General features: G+C 44.8%; 1 protein-coding gene across 9 annotated transcripts in view; it reads left to right on the plus strand.

Moving 5' to 3' along the window:
• AMBRA1 (autophagy and beclin 1 regulator 1) overlaps positions 1 to 16,524 on the plus strand; it is a 173,052-nt gene that overhangs the window by 23,384 nt on the left and 133,144 nt on the right. For 5 of the 9 annotated variants that reach the window (XM_027562491.1, XM_027562494.1, XM_027562493.1 and 2 more), the window contains exons 2-7: positions 8,097 to 8,350; positions 8,726 to 8,784; positions 9,265 to 9,448; positions 10,059 to 10,231; positions 11,218 to 11,284; positions 11,841 to 13,294. In XM_027562491.1, coding sequence (XP_027418292.1) covers positions 8,216 to 8,350; positions 8,726 to 8,784; positions 9,265 to 9,448; positions 10,059 to 10,231; positions 11,218 to 11,284; positions 11,841 to 13,294 — 2,072 coding nt within the window. In that variant the 5' untranslated portion in view covers positions 8,097 to 8,215. The remainder of the gene's footprint in view (positions 1 to 8,096; positions 8,351 to 8,725; positions 8,785 to 9,264; positions 9,449 to 10,058; positions 10,232 to 11,217; positions 11,285 to 11,840; positions 13,295 to 16,524) is intronic. The other 4 variants (XM_027562496.1, XM_027562497.1, XM_027562500.1 and 1 more) reach the window with 2 other exon arrangements.

The following is a 16,524-nucleotide window of genomic DNA, read 5'->3' on the forward strand; positions in this document are numbered from 1 at the left end:
AGAGTGATGTCTTGAATTTCCTTGCAGCCTGGTGATTGGTTTCCAAGGGTGAAAGTGGATGTTGCCAGGCCTGGAATTGGCATATCATCACTTCTGCCACATTCTGTGGTCAACGCAAGTCACACGGTCAGCCCAGGTTCAGGGATATGTTCTTATTTCTCGATGGGTAGGGCAGCATGAGAGCAGGGCAGAAGAAACTGATGGAGACTGTCCTTGGAGAGGCTCTGTCACAGGCAGGCAGACCAAGGTGTGGAGAATCCTAGCTCTGGCAGTGCAGGGAGGCCACTGGCACATGCATCTGTTTTGTGGATAAGAAAGGGCTCCTACGGGGGGCTCTGCATGCAGGCTCCGCGTTTCCTTTTGCCTGGTGTGTTGATGTCATACTTCATGTTGGATGAAGGGGTAATGCACAGACATGACAGAGTTTGTTCAGTCGCATTCATTGTTGACTATGTTTTTTGAGATTTACGTTCTGTTCTGGTTGCCTTACAAAAGTAGATGTACTGTGGCATCGATCTCTATTTCCTGATAGGTAATTTTCTTACTTAGATGGAGTTGGTGGGTTTGTAGTGTAATTACATAGTAACTGAATTTCATGGTGTAGTTTTATTTGGTACTTTATCAAATTTATTTCTGGTTGAAGGTTTTAAAGTCCTCTTTTCTCCCAGAAATTATGTAAATAAATTGCTATAAAGGAAGGAGTGAGAATTTTTTCTTTTCATTTTTCTTCAGCATCATTTTTTTTTTCTCTTTTTTGGCTATACCCTGTAGCTTGTGAGATCTTAGTTCCCCAGCTGGGGATTGAACCTGTGCCCTTGGGAGTGAAAGTGAGGTCTAGTCTAACCACTAGAGCACTAGGGAATTCCCCTCAGCATGATTCTTCAATTTCTTGACCTTTGGGGAAATGAACATTAAAAATACAAAGCAGGCTGATTTCCAGTTGATATGGTAAGACAGTGAAACATTGCTGGAGGGCCTACTGTATGTGAGACTAGCATGTGAAGTAGGAGAGGCCTCAAGGGAGGTTTTGTGTCAGGCGGTAAGGAGTGTTCTGTGGTGATGAAGCGCGTAGACGAGCCAGACTGCCTGGGTTTGGATTCTGAACCCACCGCTGACCGTGTGACTTGTTCTCTTAGGGCCTCGTGTATCTGAGGCTCATAAGTGAGTTACTTTTTATGTAAAATGCAAAATGCAGTGGGAATGAAGAAGATGATGAAAGTGTTTTTGTCTTAACCACTCTCTTGAGATTTTCTTATTATTTTTTTAAAGGGGACAGTAGTAAGATATCTTTAATACAAAATGAGTTGGAGACCTTTGCAATGGACAGTCTCAATTTGCTTAGAATAATTTTCTTTATTTTGGCTGATTTTTATTTTTTTTTTAGAATTGCATACTTATTTATTCATTTATTTTTGGCTGCGCCACACAGCATGCGGGATCTTCCCTGACCAGGGATTGAACCAGGGATCAAACCAGCGTCCCCTGCATTGGGAACATAGAGTCTTAACCAGTGGGCCGCCAGGGAAGTCCCTGGCTGATTGTTTATAGGACTTTGTGGCCTTAAATATATTTTTCTTATTGCCATTCTGTAATTCTTCATTATAGAAAGAAGGTATTATTTGGTACAAGCACTGGAATTATATAATAGCAAGCACTTTTCATTTGGTAGGTCTTTTAATCCTAGTGGTAATCCTATCATATACATGCTGCGTTTTACAGATGATGAAACTGGAGTACAAGGAAGTTAAATAACTATTCCAAGAAACTGTCATGTACTGAGAAAATGGGCTTCCCTGGTGGCTCAGGGGCTTCCCTGGTGGCTCAGACGGTGAAGACTGCCTGCAATGCAGGAGACCCAGGTTCAGCCTCTGGGTCGGGAAGATTCCCCTGGAGAAGGGAATGGCTGCCCACTCCAGTGTTCTCGTCTGGAGAATCCCATGAACACAGGAGCCTGGCGAGCTACATACAGTCCATGGGGTCGCAGCGAGTCTGACACGACTCAGTGTTGAACACTTCACCGAGAAAGTGACAGAGCTGGGTTCAATTGGCCTGTCAGGACCCGTATATAAATCTACTACACTGTCTCTTATTTAGAAATTATGGATAAAAAGATTAAACATTGAAGTTTCTCTTTGTAGACTTAAGCCACAGTTAGCAGTTTGGTATATCCTAGGATCTCCTTTAGCAGTCTGCACACAGTTCAAGTAATAGTTGAAATTTTTATGTCTCCAGATATGTCTCCCTTCAGAATTTGTTACCTGTTTTACAGTTCTAGATTTGTGATGCTTCGCCCCAGATTCCCTGCCCCACTCCCACACTCAGTCTACTCCAAGAGTCGGGCAGGAGCTGTGTAGAGGCAGGGATGGTTGCTGCTACGGTGCTTACATTTTGGACTTGGATCATATATGGCATCCTAAGAAGTGTCCTGAAATGCCCTGTAGAAAGTCCTATTGATGAAAACAAAACTGCTAGTTTTTGAAGTTTTTTAGAAAACCCTTTAGAAAAACCCTGTGTATTTCCACCCACATGGAGTTTCTAAAGAATACTTGGATACTTGTAGGCCTCTAATTAAAGGTCTGACGTTTGTAGTTAATTTTCCAGTTCTTGGGAGAACTTTACTTATGCAGGTGATCCTAGACTGAGTAAAGGATTTTTTTTTTTTCCTTTTAAAGAGCTAACCTTGGGTTGAATCCTGATTTTTTTTTTGTTTTTTGCTATACATTGGCGTTACATGGCTGATTTGACTCTTAGACTTTGCCTACATGGGCACAGTGAAGTGGGGAGAGATGCAGTTACTCAAATAAATGAGGTCATTGGCCTGCATTCTCACAGTCCCTTCCAAGCCTAATAACTTTCTGATTCATACCCTTGGAATGCTATTGGTAGGGAAGATTTGGGGTGTGAATTATTGGCCAGGTTTTACAGATACAGCTCAAAGTCACTGAATCTATTTTAATTCACTTTTTATGTATAAGTAGCCCATATCTCATTTAATTATGTTTTGCCACACAAATAAATGCTTTTCCTTTAATTTGTTGTCTGGTAACAGCTCTGAAATGTTTTTTAAGCAGTCTGCTTCCGTTGGGAATCATGGCATCACAGGTCTCAGATTTTATTGATAGCTGGGCACACCGTTTGGTGAGGGAAACCATGGTGAACCCCAAAGAGGATTCAGTAATGACAGTAATAGCAGAGTTCTTAATGCTCCACCATGCTTTTCTTAGAGCCTCACAGCAACTTGATGAGACCAGTAGCATGATTCCTGTTTACAGAGGAGGCAGCCAAGTCTCAAAGAGCTTAAATAATTTGTCCAAAGTCATATTGCTAGAAGGGGGAGTGAAATTGCTAGCATAATAAGGTGATCAAATTGCAAGGGGAAGGGGCTTCCCTGATTGCCCAGTGGTAAAGAATCCACCGGTGCAGGAGACACAAGTTCAATCCCTGGTCCAGGAAGAGCCCACAGGCTGCAGAGCTACTAAGCCTGCACACCACAACTGTTGAGCCTGTGCTCTGGAGCCCGGGAGCTGCAACTGCTGAGCCCACGTGCCGCCACAACTGAAGCCGGAGCACCCTAGAGCCAGTGCTCTGCAGCAGGAGAAACCACCGCAGTGGGGAGGCTGTGTGTTGCTACTAGAGAGTAGTCCCCGATTGCTGAGACTAGAAAAGCCCACACAGCACTGGCGACCCAGCACAGCCATACATAAATATTTTTTTTTTTTTAATTGCAAGGGGAACCTATAAGTCTAACTTTAGTTTCCACTGGGTTGTGCATAATCTTAGTGACTTTTTTTTTTTTGGCCGGGGGCAGGGGGGGCGCCATGCAATGTGGCATGTGGGATCTTAGTTCCCCACCCAGGGATCGAACTCATGCCCCCAGCATTGGAAATGGAATTGTAACCGCTGGACCACCAGAGGAGTCCCCTCTAGGTGATTTTTATAAGTGGTTGTTAAGTATAACCTTAACAACCTTTCAGGGTTTCCTCCCCATCTTTTTAGAGTTCTGGGTCGTGTTACAGGGGAAGTGGTTAGAGATGGGGTGGGTGGATCTTGGCGTTTGTGTTGCGTACGTACCCTAATCGTGTCCTGGTTGTACGTGGGCACGGCTTTCGGTGGTTGCGAACTGACTTGGGGGCCGGTGTAACGGTGTCACAAAGACTGTTCTTGGCATCTTTTGTCCCAGTCTAGCTTAAGGGACAGATCAGGAAACTTGTCTTTCTCCTTTTTAAAGAGAGGAATGAAAACCACACTTGACTGGGACTTCCTCAGCCACGGGCCCGCCCAGCTGCAGTTTGATTTAGCTTCTGTTCTTTATGGAGAACAAAGTAGAATTTCTTCTCATGCGGCTATTAGGAGTGTATCAGGAGAAGGCCCCTTATCCTTTTAAAGAAACAGAGCAAATATTTTTTTTCCGACAAAAGAGAGACTGTGAAGTTGCTTTAGTCCCTTCGACTTCTCGCCGTCCCTCAGACTTCTCTTCTTTGAACTGTTGGTGTGTTTAGGTCTCTGGGAAGTGGTAGATGGGCTCTGTGGTAATCCCGAGCTTTAGTTTTTGAGTTTTCTTGATAACTGGTATTTGTAGCAGCTCTTCCCTTGTCCTTCTGGTTCGTGTAGGAACTTAAGATTGCATCACAGTTTTCTGAATCACCGGTGTCTGTGACCTGTATTCTTCCTCTTGAGTTACATGAGGTCAGAAGGTCAGATTTTTTTTTTTTTTTTTTGAAATTGGATTGTTGCTGTTTTCACCACATATTATAAGATTATAAATGGTTTAAATACGTTTCTCTCAAAGTACTTTTAATGTTGCACCATAGGACAACACTGGGTTTTCCTGGTTGCTCAGATGGTAAAGAATCCGCCTGCAGTGCGGGAGACCTGGGTTCAATCCCTGGGTGGGGAACATGCCCTGGAGGAGGGCATGGCAACCCATTCCAGTATTCTTGCCTGGAGAATCCCCATGGACAGAGGAGCCTGGCAGGCTACAGTCCATGGGGTCGCAAAGAGTTGGCCACGACTGAGCGACTAAACACAGCACTGTTAGGAGCCCTCAGAACTCATTTCTGCTGAAGACCTCTAAATTAGGTAAAAGAATGATTGGCTGTAAGAAAAATTACAGGCTCAGTTGAGGATTAAAGTGAATGGATGGGAACTGTATTTCTGCCACCTTCCTGGTTAGTAATTATTCAGCTTTGTGGCAGTTTCACTTCCAGACTTTTGGTTTTGAACCCTGAGTTGTCAGTCACCAAGGAGACAATTTCCTTTGAGTTAGTTCGTCCTTAGCTTTTGCGGGAGGCTGGCTGGCACCGTGTTGGCACAGTCAGTGTGTGCATCCTTACATTTGTGTGCTGCTGGTGGGTGAGAACTGTGCTCCGAGGATACAGGCCGGAGTGTGTTCCTTAGTCACTCCTGACGAACTTTGTGCCATATGCAGCTAGGAACTCAGAGTTACATCTTTCTGTAGGCTCCTTCCGACTTTCTATTTTAATGTTCCAAAGAGAAATCTCATTTCGGCACAGGCAAATAAGTATTTTCCCTACTGTATTTGGATGTGTCTTATTGTGTACTTTTTAGATTGCAACCTTTCCTGAAATGTAAAGAGTTTATTATTGTTTGACTTTTTACAATAAGCGGTTATTACTTTTTAAATTTAAAAATCAACAGTGCCTTTTCTGATGATGAAGTCATCTATAATCCTACCACCCAAAGAGAACCATGGTTAATGCTTTTTATAATTTTTTGCATCATTATTCTTAAAGTTTTTTTAATAAAACAAAATTGAGATCACACTGTATATATAAATTTTATGTTTTGTCTTTATCATTTAACATTTTCTTCACATCATCAAATATTTTAAGAATAAAGTTTGAATAGGTAATTTAAAAAATGAAAATGACAAAAGGGGAACACTGAGAAGTCCAGCTTCCATCTTTGTCTCTGGTCACCTTGTCCCTTCAGTCTCAAATAAATGCCCATTAGTTTCTCCTCTTTTTCAAAAGGTAGCCTTGCTATATATATTGTTCTGCTGCTTGCTTTTTCCCACTCTGAACAATGTATCTTGAAGATCTTTTGTTATCAATTCCCAGAGAATCTTCCTTATTATAGGTTAGTCATCTCGTCCTCTTTAGACGGGCACTTGGGTTGTCCCCAGTTTTTACTATTACAGATAATAAGTAGTAATTAAGGAAAAAATTAAGCATTTACTCTACTTCAGTTATTAAGGGAAAATTCTTTCCAAAAGAATGCCACTAATGTAGAAATAATGATGGAATTGGAAAATCAACATATTCCAGCCCCCAAATGAAATAATTTACGAAGGAATCATCAGTAACTGCTGAACTATGAAGCAAAAGGTTGACGAGGAACAGCATTTCACATGGTGCCAAACATTAGCCGCAGGTTGCTTACTGTAAAGGAGGAAACATACCTTTATAGAGCTCTGGCTGTTAAGACTCGATCAGGTGATCATGTTTTGCCAGACGATCGTGTAGCTTACCAGGTCTCACCAAGTGGAGCAGTTGAGAGCACGATGGGCTGCCTTGTGAGGGACGTAGGTAGCATCACCTGTGAAGCATCCTTTCCTGAGCCTCTCAACCTCGATCGAGTCAGTGTTTACAGGAGGTGTTAGGGGTAGAGAGGCAAGCTGAATGGCACTGCGGGGAAATAATCAGACGTAACTGAGATGTAACAGTCAGCTGCAAGTCAACAAGTCACCTGTCTGGTCTTTTTAGGAAGCTTGTGTTGTAAACAAACAAACCATAGACAAAACCAACCAGAATAAAACTTGGAGGCCATTCTAGAATAAAAGAGGCTAAAGAGACATCATCCAGATTCATTTCTTGAGCCTTGATTGGGTTCTGGATTTTTTTTTTTTTTTTAAACCACTATTAAAGACACTTTTGGGAGTATTTTTTGGTGTATTAAAGGCACAAATGATAATGGTGGCAATAGTGTAGTTATGAAGCTAAATGTCCTCATTCGTAGGAAATGCACAGTGAGGTCTATAGGGTTAGGCTGTCCCCATGCCTGCTGCAGTGGTTCACAGGAAAATTAAAAGGGACCCTTCTATATCTCTATCCATGGAGACAGAGGAGGCAAATTTGACAATATATTAACAGTTCTTGAGTCTTAAGTAATGAGCAGTATGTGTTTATTCTACTGTGTTCTCAACTTTTCTATTTGAATTTTTTCATAGCAGAGTTGAAGAAACAGTGCCGCAATGAATAACAATTATATATGTATTTTCAGATTTCTTTAATTTTCACGTGTGTTTGTTTTGCTGCTAGTTGACATTTTAGTGGAATTTGTGTTTATTTTGTGACAGTTTTATACCGTTAAGGCTTGCAGTGGATGATTAAAAAGGAAATAAAAATTTTTCTTCTTCTTCCTCCTCTATCCTCTATTCTGGAACTTGAGTGGAGATGAGAAAAAGAGAATGAGAAAGGTACCTCAAAGTAGTTCTGTGCTCTTGCTTTTAGGCAGGAGATAGAACTGAAGCTAGTACATAAGAACCATACCTCAAGTAATACCTTTTGAAATCAGTAACCCATCCTTTGCCTTGGAGGCTGCCCAAGTGATCAGAGGGGTCCTAGCAGTTAGGCAGGCAGCGCGGCACAGAGCTGGGAGTGCAAATACTGTGTTGTGATTTGTCTTGTTTTTGACATGGTTTTAGCCCTTTTGTTTAGTAGTAAAAGCTCTTGATTGCCTGATAAAAAGAATTAACTCCTTTTGACAGTGGTCTGTTTTTGAAGTTCTGTTTTTCCCCTTGGCTGCACTGGGTCTTAGTTGTGGCATATGGGATCTAGTTCACCAACAGAGATCAGACCTGAGCCTGCGCTGGGAGTCAGGAGTCTTAGCCATGGACCACCAGAGAAGTCCCTTTCTGTTTCTTAGATACAAGGCTGCGCTATGGAGGATGGAAGAGGAATTTAAGGGTGAAATATTCTTGGACGAAAAGTTACGGAAGAAGCGGCTTTTCTGAGAAGGTGTCATTACACATGAAGAGAATAGTACTTTCGTCTCTAAACTAAAGTCGTATTTGAGGTGGGAACTTCCTCTGATTGCAGAATAGATGCTCTTTGACATTAAATGTCTTACCTTAGATTTCCATGAAGACAACTTACAAGGATCTGAATGGCCTCAGTTTAGCTGCTTCGGCGTGTGGAGCTGTTGCTCGCTCCTCCTCTTCCCGTGCCCGGTGTGAGAGTGCTTACTGAGCGCCATGAAGGTTGTTCCAGAGAAGAATGCTGTCCGCATTCTCTGGGGGAGAGAACGGGGCACTCGGACATTTGGAGCTCAGCGACTTCTGCAGGAGCTGGTTGAAGATAAAACCCGGTGTATGAAATGGGAGGGCAAGGTAAGAACACTGGTTACTTTTCACATAGGATTTGTAGGGATGACAGTAGAATGAGGCCTTAGAGTGAGTTAATGACGCAGAGCTGGCACACAGTTTATTTTGTGTAGCAGAACTGATATATCTAACTTAGGTTTTTGTTGTTTTGGGGTGTTGTGTTTTTGTGTTTACAAATACGGATGGGCTAGAAATATCTTTTTCCTTTGCAGCTAGATTTCCTGAAGGTAATTTAGATTTATCTCTCTCAATTTGTAGCTTGATCGTTGTCTCCAGTTTTTCAGCTTATACTGTAAAATCTCTGTAGAATGGTGTTTTGAGATAGAGTGAGCCATAGTTTATAAGTAATGTGTTTTAACTTTTGTTTGTTTTATTTCTCAGAGAGTAGAACTGCCGGATAGTCCACGCTCCACCTTTTTATTGGCCTTCAGCCCAGACAGGTACCTAGTTCTTACCTAAGCTTTACCTGAGACTTGCGGTAGCGTTGGTTTCTGTGTATTTTGCTGAGCTTCATGCAAGTGAAATCCCTGAAGACTCTTTGAGTCACTGTATGAACAGAACTTTGCCAGTGTTATCAGAAAGGGGGGAAATAGATGACCAGTGCTAGCCATTAAAATAATGGGAATAAACAAAGGAACCTGTGAAACGTCGAGGATCAAAACTTGGAAAGATTCTCAATCCTTTGCCTGTGTGATATAGGCCACTAATAGCATAATAATTTTCCCTGCTGGAAAAAGTATTCTTTTGAAGGGGTTATGTGTCGTTTAGGGACAGAATGGAGAAGCCAAAAGCTTTTAAAGATGAGAATGTTTCTGTTGTTAGGAAAGCCCAAGGTGTTGTTTTCCCTGTGGGGATGGGGAATGAGTATCAGTTTCCCTCTCGCGTTCTCTACATTGGCTTCCTCCTCCTTGATTCCCTAGGACTCTCTTGGCTTCCACTCACGTAAACCATAACATCTATATCACGGAAGTGAAGACGGGCAAGTGTGTTCACTCTCTGATTGGACACCGCCGCACGCCGTGGTGTGTCACGTTTCATCCCACCATCTCAGGCCTCATCGCTTCTGGCTGCCTAGATGGGGAGGTTCGGATCTGGGATTTACACGTAAGCGTTTCCTTTTCTTTGGTACTCTAGATGCAGAGGCTTATTTACCCTTGCATTCTTGACTCTGAAGGAGAGACTGGCCATGTTCCAGGACCGTCCCTGGGTACTTAATAGTTACTGTTCACTTACTGAGAGGGAGTCGAGCCCACAGTGCTCCATTTCAAGATGAACACCCTGTAACTGTCTGCCCATGGTGACAAGGCACCGGACGTGCTGAGACGTCTTCAGGGTGGATTTCTCTTTTCTTAGATCAAGGATTGTACTGTTTTTCTGATCACGATCGTCAAAGCAGTGTGCTCCTTGTCCTGGAGACTGGCTAGTGGGCTGTTGTGTACCGTGGTATGCACCAAAGCTTGAGTCTTCACGGACTATAGAAACAGGTGCTCATTGCTTATACATTGTAGATAACAGAACTGAATTGACAGTAATGTTTTTCTAGTAAATTTGGTGACACTGCCAGATCACTGGTTTTGTATCTGGTTTTCAGAAGACATATTTAAAGTAGGCCCTACAAGTAGTCATTTTACTCGACCTGGACCCTTTTTTTGAAATTGACTTATTTCGCTGGCAGCTTGTAACTTGAGAATGCCTTGGATTTGTTCATTCACAGGGTGGCAGTGAGAGCTGGTTCACAGATAGCAACAATGCCATTGCCTCCCTGGCTTTCCACCCCACGGCTCAGCTTCTGCTGATTGCCACTGCCAGCGAGATCCACTTCTGGGACTGGAGTCGCCGGGAACCCTTTGCCGTGGTGAAGACAGCTAGCGAGATGGAACGGGTCCGGTGAGCAGTCTGGGCACCAGCAGTGTCTGGCATAGGATTAACATGTGGAGAACATTTAAGGGTGCTTTCGCCCCAAGAGATAGATTGTTATCTCTGTATTATCCCAGCTCAGGGCAGGGGTGTTATCCCTGTGGCTCTTCATACTTTTTAAACTGTTGGCCAGTCAGCTGGGAAGCAGTGCATGTTGTTCATTTCAGCTGTTCCTTATTGGCCTCATCTTCAGGTCTTTGTAGATGAAGGCCTTTAGAATCTTTTTTAGGTTTAAAGCTATCTGGTTTGGGATAAAGACTTTTTTTTTGTTTGTTTGTTTTGAACCTTAAAAGGTGTTCAGGTGGTGGGGAGCTTGGTGGGTAAATTGCTCACCCCTGGTTTTCTGTTAGTCACAATGGAAAGTGGAGATGTAGAGAGATATCAAGTCTGCTAATACTGCCATACGTGGCCTTCAAAGTCAGCGCACATACCGCCTGAACCGAAGCCGAGGCTCTGTTTCCCTTTGGGCCTCTTGGTGTTGCCATTGGATCTTCACTAATTTTCTAGCCTCAGGTGGGTTGCTTGACACCGGGACTGTTCCTTGTCACCAGCCCTCATGCTTCTCGCCAGTGTAGCAGCTGTGTGAGGGGAGGCGCGAACCTGTGGCAGAGTATGGAAGCGTCCTCTGCTTTACCATTATGATGGGCTCTTGGCCGTGAGCGGCTGTGTGCTTAATGTAGCTGCTTCCTGAGATGGAAGCCCAGGGGTGTTCTTGAAATTATTTTTTGTGAAATGTATTCCCTTATTCTGGCAGGTGTGAGGATGCAACAGGAAGGAGTGAGCTTTAGTATTTTAATCGGTTTTGAAAGTTTTGGAAGTCTCTAGCATTAGGTGGATGCCTGGGTAAATCCCACAGTTGTCAGTAACGATCACTAGAAATTTTCTGCCGGGTTTCCTTTCCTCAGTTAACAGAATTTCTCTCTCCATGTCTCTGTCCGTTTCTTCTGTGTTTTCAGTCTGGTGAGATTTGATCCTCTTGGACACTACTTACTCACAGCAATTGTTAACCCCTCTAATCAGCAGGTAAGTTAGTCAGCAGGTCCAGCTCCATCTAAACTGTGGGTTGTTTGCTGAAGTAGCGCTCGGATTCTGATGGTATTGGACTTTAATTTTCAACGTCTGAGTGTTTCTTTCCAGTCAAGATTTAAAACTAGCCGCAGACCATATTCAAAGTTAGAACTGTAGGTCTTGACAGGGGAGTCCATTCCGAAACCCCCGAGTGATAGTCCCAGTAGAAGTAACCAGACTGCGTCGGATAACTTGTTGTTCGGGTGCCTTTGGCTGGTTGACGTCTTGCTTCCCCTCACAGCCTCCGTGTCATGGAAATGCCTATTGTAAGAGAATTGGGTTGCCAGCTGAACTCGTTGAGAAATGTTGCTAGTTGCAAGTGAATGATTTGATACCATATGATGATTCCGAATCTGGACCCCGTTAGTTCTCAGTGCTTCAAGGGTGGCATTGTTGCCTCTCTAGAATGTGTGTTGTCCTTGGATGATTATCAGTAATTTCTCTGGATTTACCTGGAAGTTCTACCTAACTGCCTGGTTCTGCCCCTGCCCCACCTTGGTCCATGTTGCAGGGTGATGACGAACCAGAGATCCCCGTAGACGGAGCAGAACTGTCGCACTACCGTCAGCGGGCCCTCCTGCAGTCACAGCCCGTGCGCCGGACGCCTCTCCTCCACAATTTCCTGCACATGCTGTCCTCCCGCTCCTCTTGCATCCAGGTGGGAGAGCAAAGCACAGTGCAAGATCCTGCCACCCCCTCACCCCCACCGCCTCCCCCTCAGCCCTCCACGGAGCGCCCCAGGACTTCCGCTTACATCCGGCTCCGACAGCGGGTCAGTTACCCCACAGCCGAGTGCTGCCAGCACCTTGGGATCCTGTGCCTTTGCAGCCGCTGCTCGGGCACTCGAGTTCCTTCCCTCTTGCCACACCAGGACAGTGTCCCCCCTGCTTCTGCCAGGGCTACTACCCCTTCCTTTTCTTTTGTGCAGACCGAGCCCTTCCACCCCCCGGAGCAGGCCTCGTCAGCGCCTCACGACCCGGGCCTCCTGAGCCGGCCGTCTGCCTTCAGTACGGTCCAGAGCAGCACCGCCGGCAACACGCTCCGCAACCTCAGCCTGGGTCCCCCGCGGCGCTCCCTGGGAGGCCCTCTGTCTGGCCACCCTTCCAGGTACCACCGGGACATAGCCTCCGGGCTGACGGGATCTGAATGGACCCGGACAGTGCTCAGTCTGAACTCTCGCTCCGAGGCGGAGTCCATGCCCCCGCCCAGGACCAGCGCCTCTTCGGTGAGTCTACTCTCTGTGCTGCGACAGCAGGAAGGTGGCTCTCAAGCCTCTGTGTACACTTCAGCCACAGAAGGGAGGGGTTTTCCAGCCTCGGGGTTGGCAGCTGAGTCAGATGGAGGGAACGGCTCCAGCCAAAACAACTCGGGCAGCATCCGCCACGAGCTTCAGTGTGACCTGAGACGCTTCTTTCTGGAGTATGACCGGCTTCAGGAGCTGGACCAGAGCCTCAGCGGGGAGGCCCCCCAGGCCCAGCAGGCCCAGGAAATGCTCAACAATAACCTTGAATCCGAACGGCCAGGGCCGTCCCACCAGCCCACCCCGCACAGCAGCGAGAACAACTCCAACCTGTCCCGTGGCCACTTGAACCGCTGCCGCGCTTGCCACAATCTGCTGACCTTCAACAACGACACTCTGCGCTGGGAAAGAAGCACACCTAACTACTCCTCTGGCGAGGCCAGCGCCTCCTGGCAGGTCCCCGGCACCTTTGAGGGCATGGCCGCGAGTGGCAGCCAGCTGCCCCCTCTCGAGCGGACTGAGGGCCAGACGGCCAGCTCCAGCAGGCTGGAGTTGGGCAACTCTGCCAGCCCACAGGAGGAGAGGACTGTGGGGGTGGCCTTCAACCAGGAGACGGGCCACTGGGAACGCATTTACACCCAGGCCAGCCGATCTGGAACTGTGTCACAGGAGGCCTTACATCAGGATCTGCCGGAGGAGAGCTCTGAGGAGGATTCTCTCAGGAGGTAAGCAGAGGCCTCCCGGTCTCCTCCCACGCCCCTTTTTCTCCTGGTGCCTCTTCTTCAGCCCTGTGGGTCTCGGTGGCTGCATCTGGAGCGTCGGGGACCCACGCATCTGGTTCTGATCTCCTGAGCTTCCATTGCGTCTTCGTGGAAAAGCTTGCTGTGGTGGCAGAGAGAGGATAAGGCCTGGCAGCCTGAGTCCAGCGACTCTGCTCTCTCATGTGACTCTGGCTCGGCTCACGTGACGTGTAGCCTTAAAGGAGAGTTGTGGGTGAGCTTAGAGAGGCGTGAGGAGGTAGAACCATGAACTTCCTCCACTCTGCTTTTTGGCCTCCTAAAAGGATTGTCTGTGCAGGGCTGGTTATCGTTAAACAACACAATATCCCAGAGAGGCTAGAGGGAAAAAAATTTCTGATAGTAGAAGAGAGCCGTACTTGGGACAGATTAGTGTATTGGGTCTTTGTATTGCTTTGGACAGTTTCTTAAACCTCATCTTTTGGAACATTGCAACTTGACAAAAGGAGAATAAAATAGTGTATAGATATATATTGAGGACTATTTTTTTCCTGTAGCTATATATATATATATGTTTTGGACAGTAAGTTACTTAAGATTTTTTGAGTAGATCTTCCAGAGGGACATCACCTGCAGATGGGGAAGAAGAGATTCATAGAAGGAAGGCCTCTCCATACTCGGCTCGGCATCCCAGGCAGCTCTTTCATGGAAGACACAGCGTGGGTGTAGTTGATCGCCCACCTCGTGTTCCGTATATGGCTGCGTGCGCATCTATCTTGATTTATTAGGGACTTCTTTCTGTAATTCTGTAAAGGTCAGATCTAGCGTAATCACCGACTCCCAGAATATGCCTGTTGGATTCAAGCAGCATATTTCTCTGCATTGCATCCTCTGTTGAAGCAACTGAAATTTCTCTGACATAAGCTTCTAACAAGGGTGGGAATATGGATTGTGCACATCATGTACTTGTTATTTTGGGAGGATGCTTTAGAGAGTTGCCCAGTTAATAAGTCTTGTTGAATTACATTTTTTTTTCCCAGCACTGTGCTGGGCACTGTCAGGAATACAAAAGAAGCTCAATACCTGGTCTTTGCCCACTGGCAGTATAGAGTGTTGTTGTAGAGGCAAGACTTATTTACATGTAATTATATAAAAAATGTAAATGAGCCAAATGCTCCATTGTGTGGTCCTGAGACTCAGTGTAGTCTAATTTCAGAGAAAGGGAAGTATCATCAAAGAAGGCGTTGCGAAATCAAGCCTTGAAAGAAGGGTAGGATCTGGAAAGGGAAAGACCTTTTTTATTTTAGGGGAATAGCACCTAAATAAATAGCCTCCTGAGGAAGGGAAGAGTGTGGTGAATTCTAGATAAAAGCGGTTACTTAAGGGCAGTTACTGTCTGAGAACACAGAGAGACTTGGTCATGATAGGAAAGATAGATGAAATGATTGATACTGTGCCCGTATGGTTGAGGCCAGTTCTGGATTAATATCTCCTACATTGCCGTCTTTGTAATATTTTGCTTTGTGTAATGACCCCTGTCAGGAGCTGGAGACTCTGTTCTTCCTTTTTGTCAAGAGGTAAGATGGAGAAGGAAACGTCAACCCACTCCAGTGTTCTTGCCTAGAAAATCCCATGAACAGGGGAGCCTGGTGGGCTGCAGTCCACGGGGTTGCAGAGTCAGGCATGACTGAGCTTCTGAGCACACGAGATGGTAGCAAGCATAGTACCCAACATGCATCAGCATTCAGGAAGTGTGTTTAAAGGCAACCAGAAAGGACTGTCTTCAGTTACTGCTCTGAAAGTCTACGAGGACCTGGTGCTCTGGCACCAGTGGGCTTGTGGTTAGCCTTTGTTCATTCTGTTCTAGCAGAACAACTCTTCATGTGTTGCTGTGCTGAGAAATACCTGAGTCATTTAAAACAAACTCTACTGTTTGATAATAATTAGAGATACCAATAACTGAGAGCCTACTCCTGTGTTCTAGCTTTGCATTGTTTCTAATTTCTAGAGTAACTCTGTGCAAAGCAGGTATTAAATTTCCCATCTTTAAGTTGAGGAAGGAGAGGCTCAGAGAAGTCAAGTTTCTTGTTAAAGGTCACACAGTAGGTTGCTGAATGGGAATTTGAACTCTGGTGTGCGTAAAAAAGATTTTTCCAAGCTGCTGTCTATGGTGTATTTCTTAAAGTGATGATATATTTTTAGGTGAACCATTTTTGTTTTCTTTCTTTTAATTTTTTGATTATAGAAATCTTCAAACATAAAAATAGAGAACATAAAAATAGAGCTCCCATAATATGCTTATCACCTGACTCCAGAAATTTTCAACACTTTTGTCTGTACTCCCTACCCTTCCTTTCCATCCAGTCATCACATAATTTTGTTTGAAAATACTCCAATGTGTTTCTAGAGCAGTGCTGTCTAATAAAATGTTCTGTATCTGTGCCATCTAGGATAGTATCTACCAACCACATATGGCTGTTGAGCTTTTGAAATGTGACAAGTGTAATCTGAGGAACTACATAGGTAACCACATGTGACTAAAATATTAATAGTTACTTCTTAATAATGTATGCCATTTAAAACCCTGAAACTATTATTAAGGATCTGTCAGAATTTTTTGTAGACAAGAGGTAGTATGTATTTGTGGTTTAAATAAAAAGAGTTCAAGTATTTAGAAAATGTATGTTGCAGAAGATGAAACCCCTTGTCATCTTGCTGTAAATAATTATATATATGCTTTTTAGATTCAAAATACACAGATGCATGGTTCTCGTTGTACAATAATGTATTAATACGGTGGTTGGATACATTATTTATGGAGTTGCTTCTTTTCAGATGAGCTTGAATGAGATGAGGTGTGTACCATGAAGGTTGACAGCCTCCTCAAAAATGAGGTATATTATAAAATATTTTAAGTGCACACCCATTAGAGAAGGGCCACCACTTCCTCATAAACTGAGAGCTTGCATTTTGGTGTAAATGAAGCGGCAGCTCCTCCTCCTCCCGGGGGTCCCACGCTCTCTGGCTGTCAAGTGGCCCTTGCTGGAGTTTCCCCAGCAGGTGTCACTGTTGGGCTGTTGCTGCCGCTGGGCTGGCAGGGACGAGGGTGTAATTGCTGTGTGTGCACGTCTGCTTGAAGGGAGGGGGTTTCTTCTTAAGCTTTATAGTAGGAGATAGTCTAAGGAGGCATGTTTTGATCCTTGCCTCTGCTGATACAA

Source organism: Bos indicus x Bos taurus, chromosome 15, assembly GCF_003369695.1.
Source record: "Bos indicus x Bos taurus breed Angus x Brahman F1 hybrid chromosome 15, Bos_hybrid_MaternalHap_v2.0, whole genome shotgun sequence".
In the NCBI taxonomy this organism is placed as follows: Eukaryota; Metazoa; Chordata; class Mammalia; order Artiodactyla; family Bovidae; genus Bos; species Bos indicus x Bos taurus.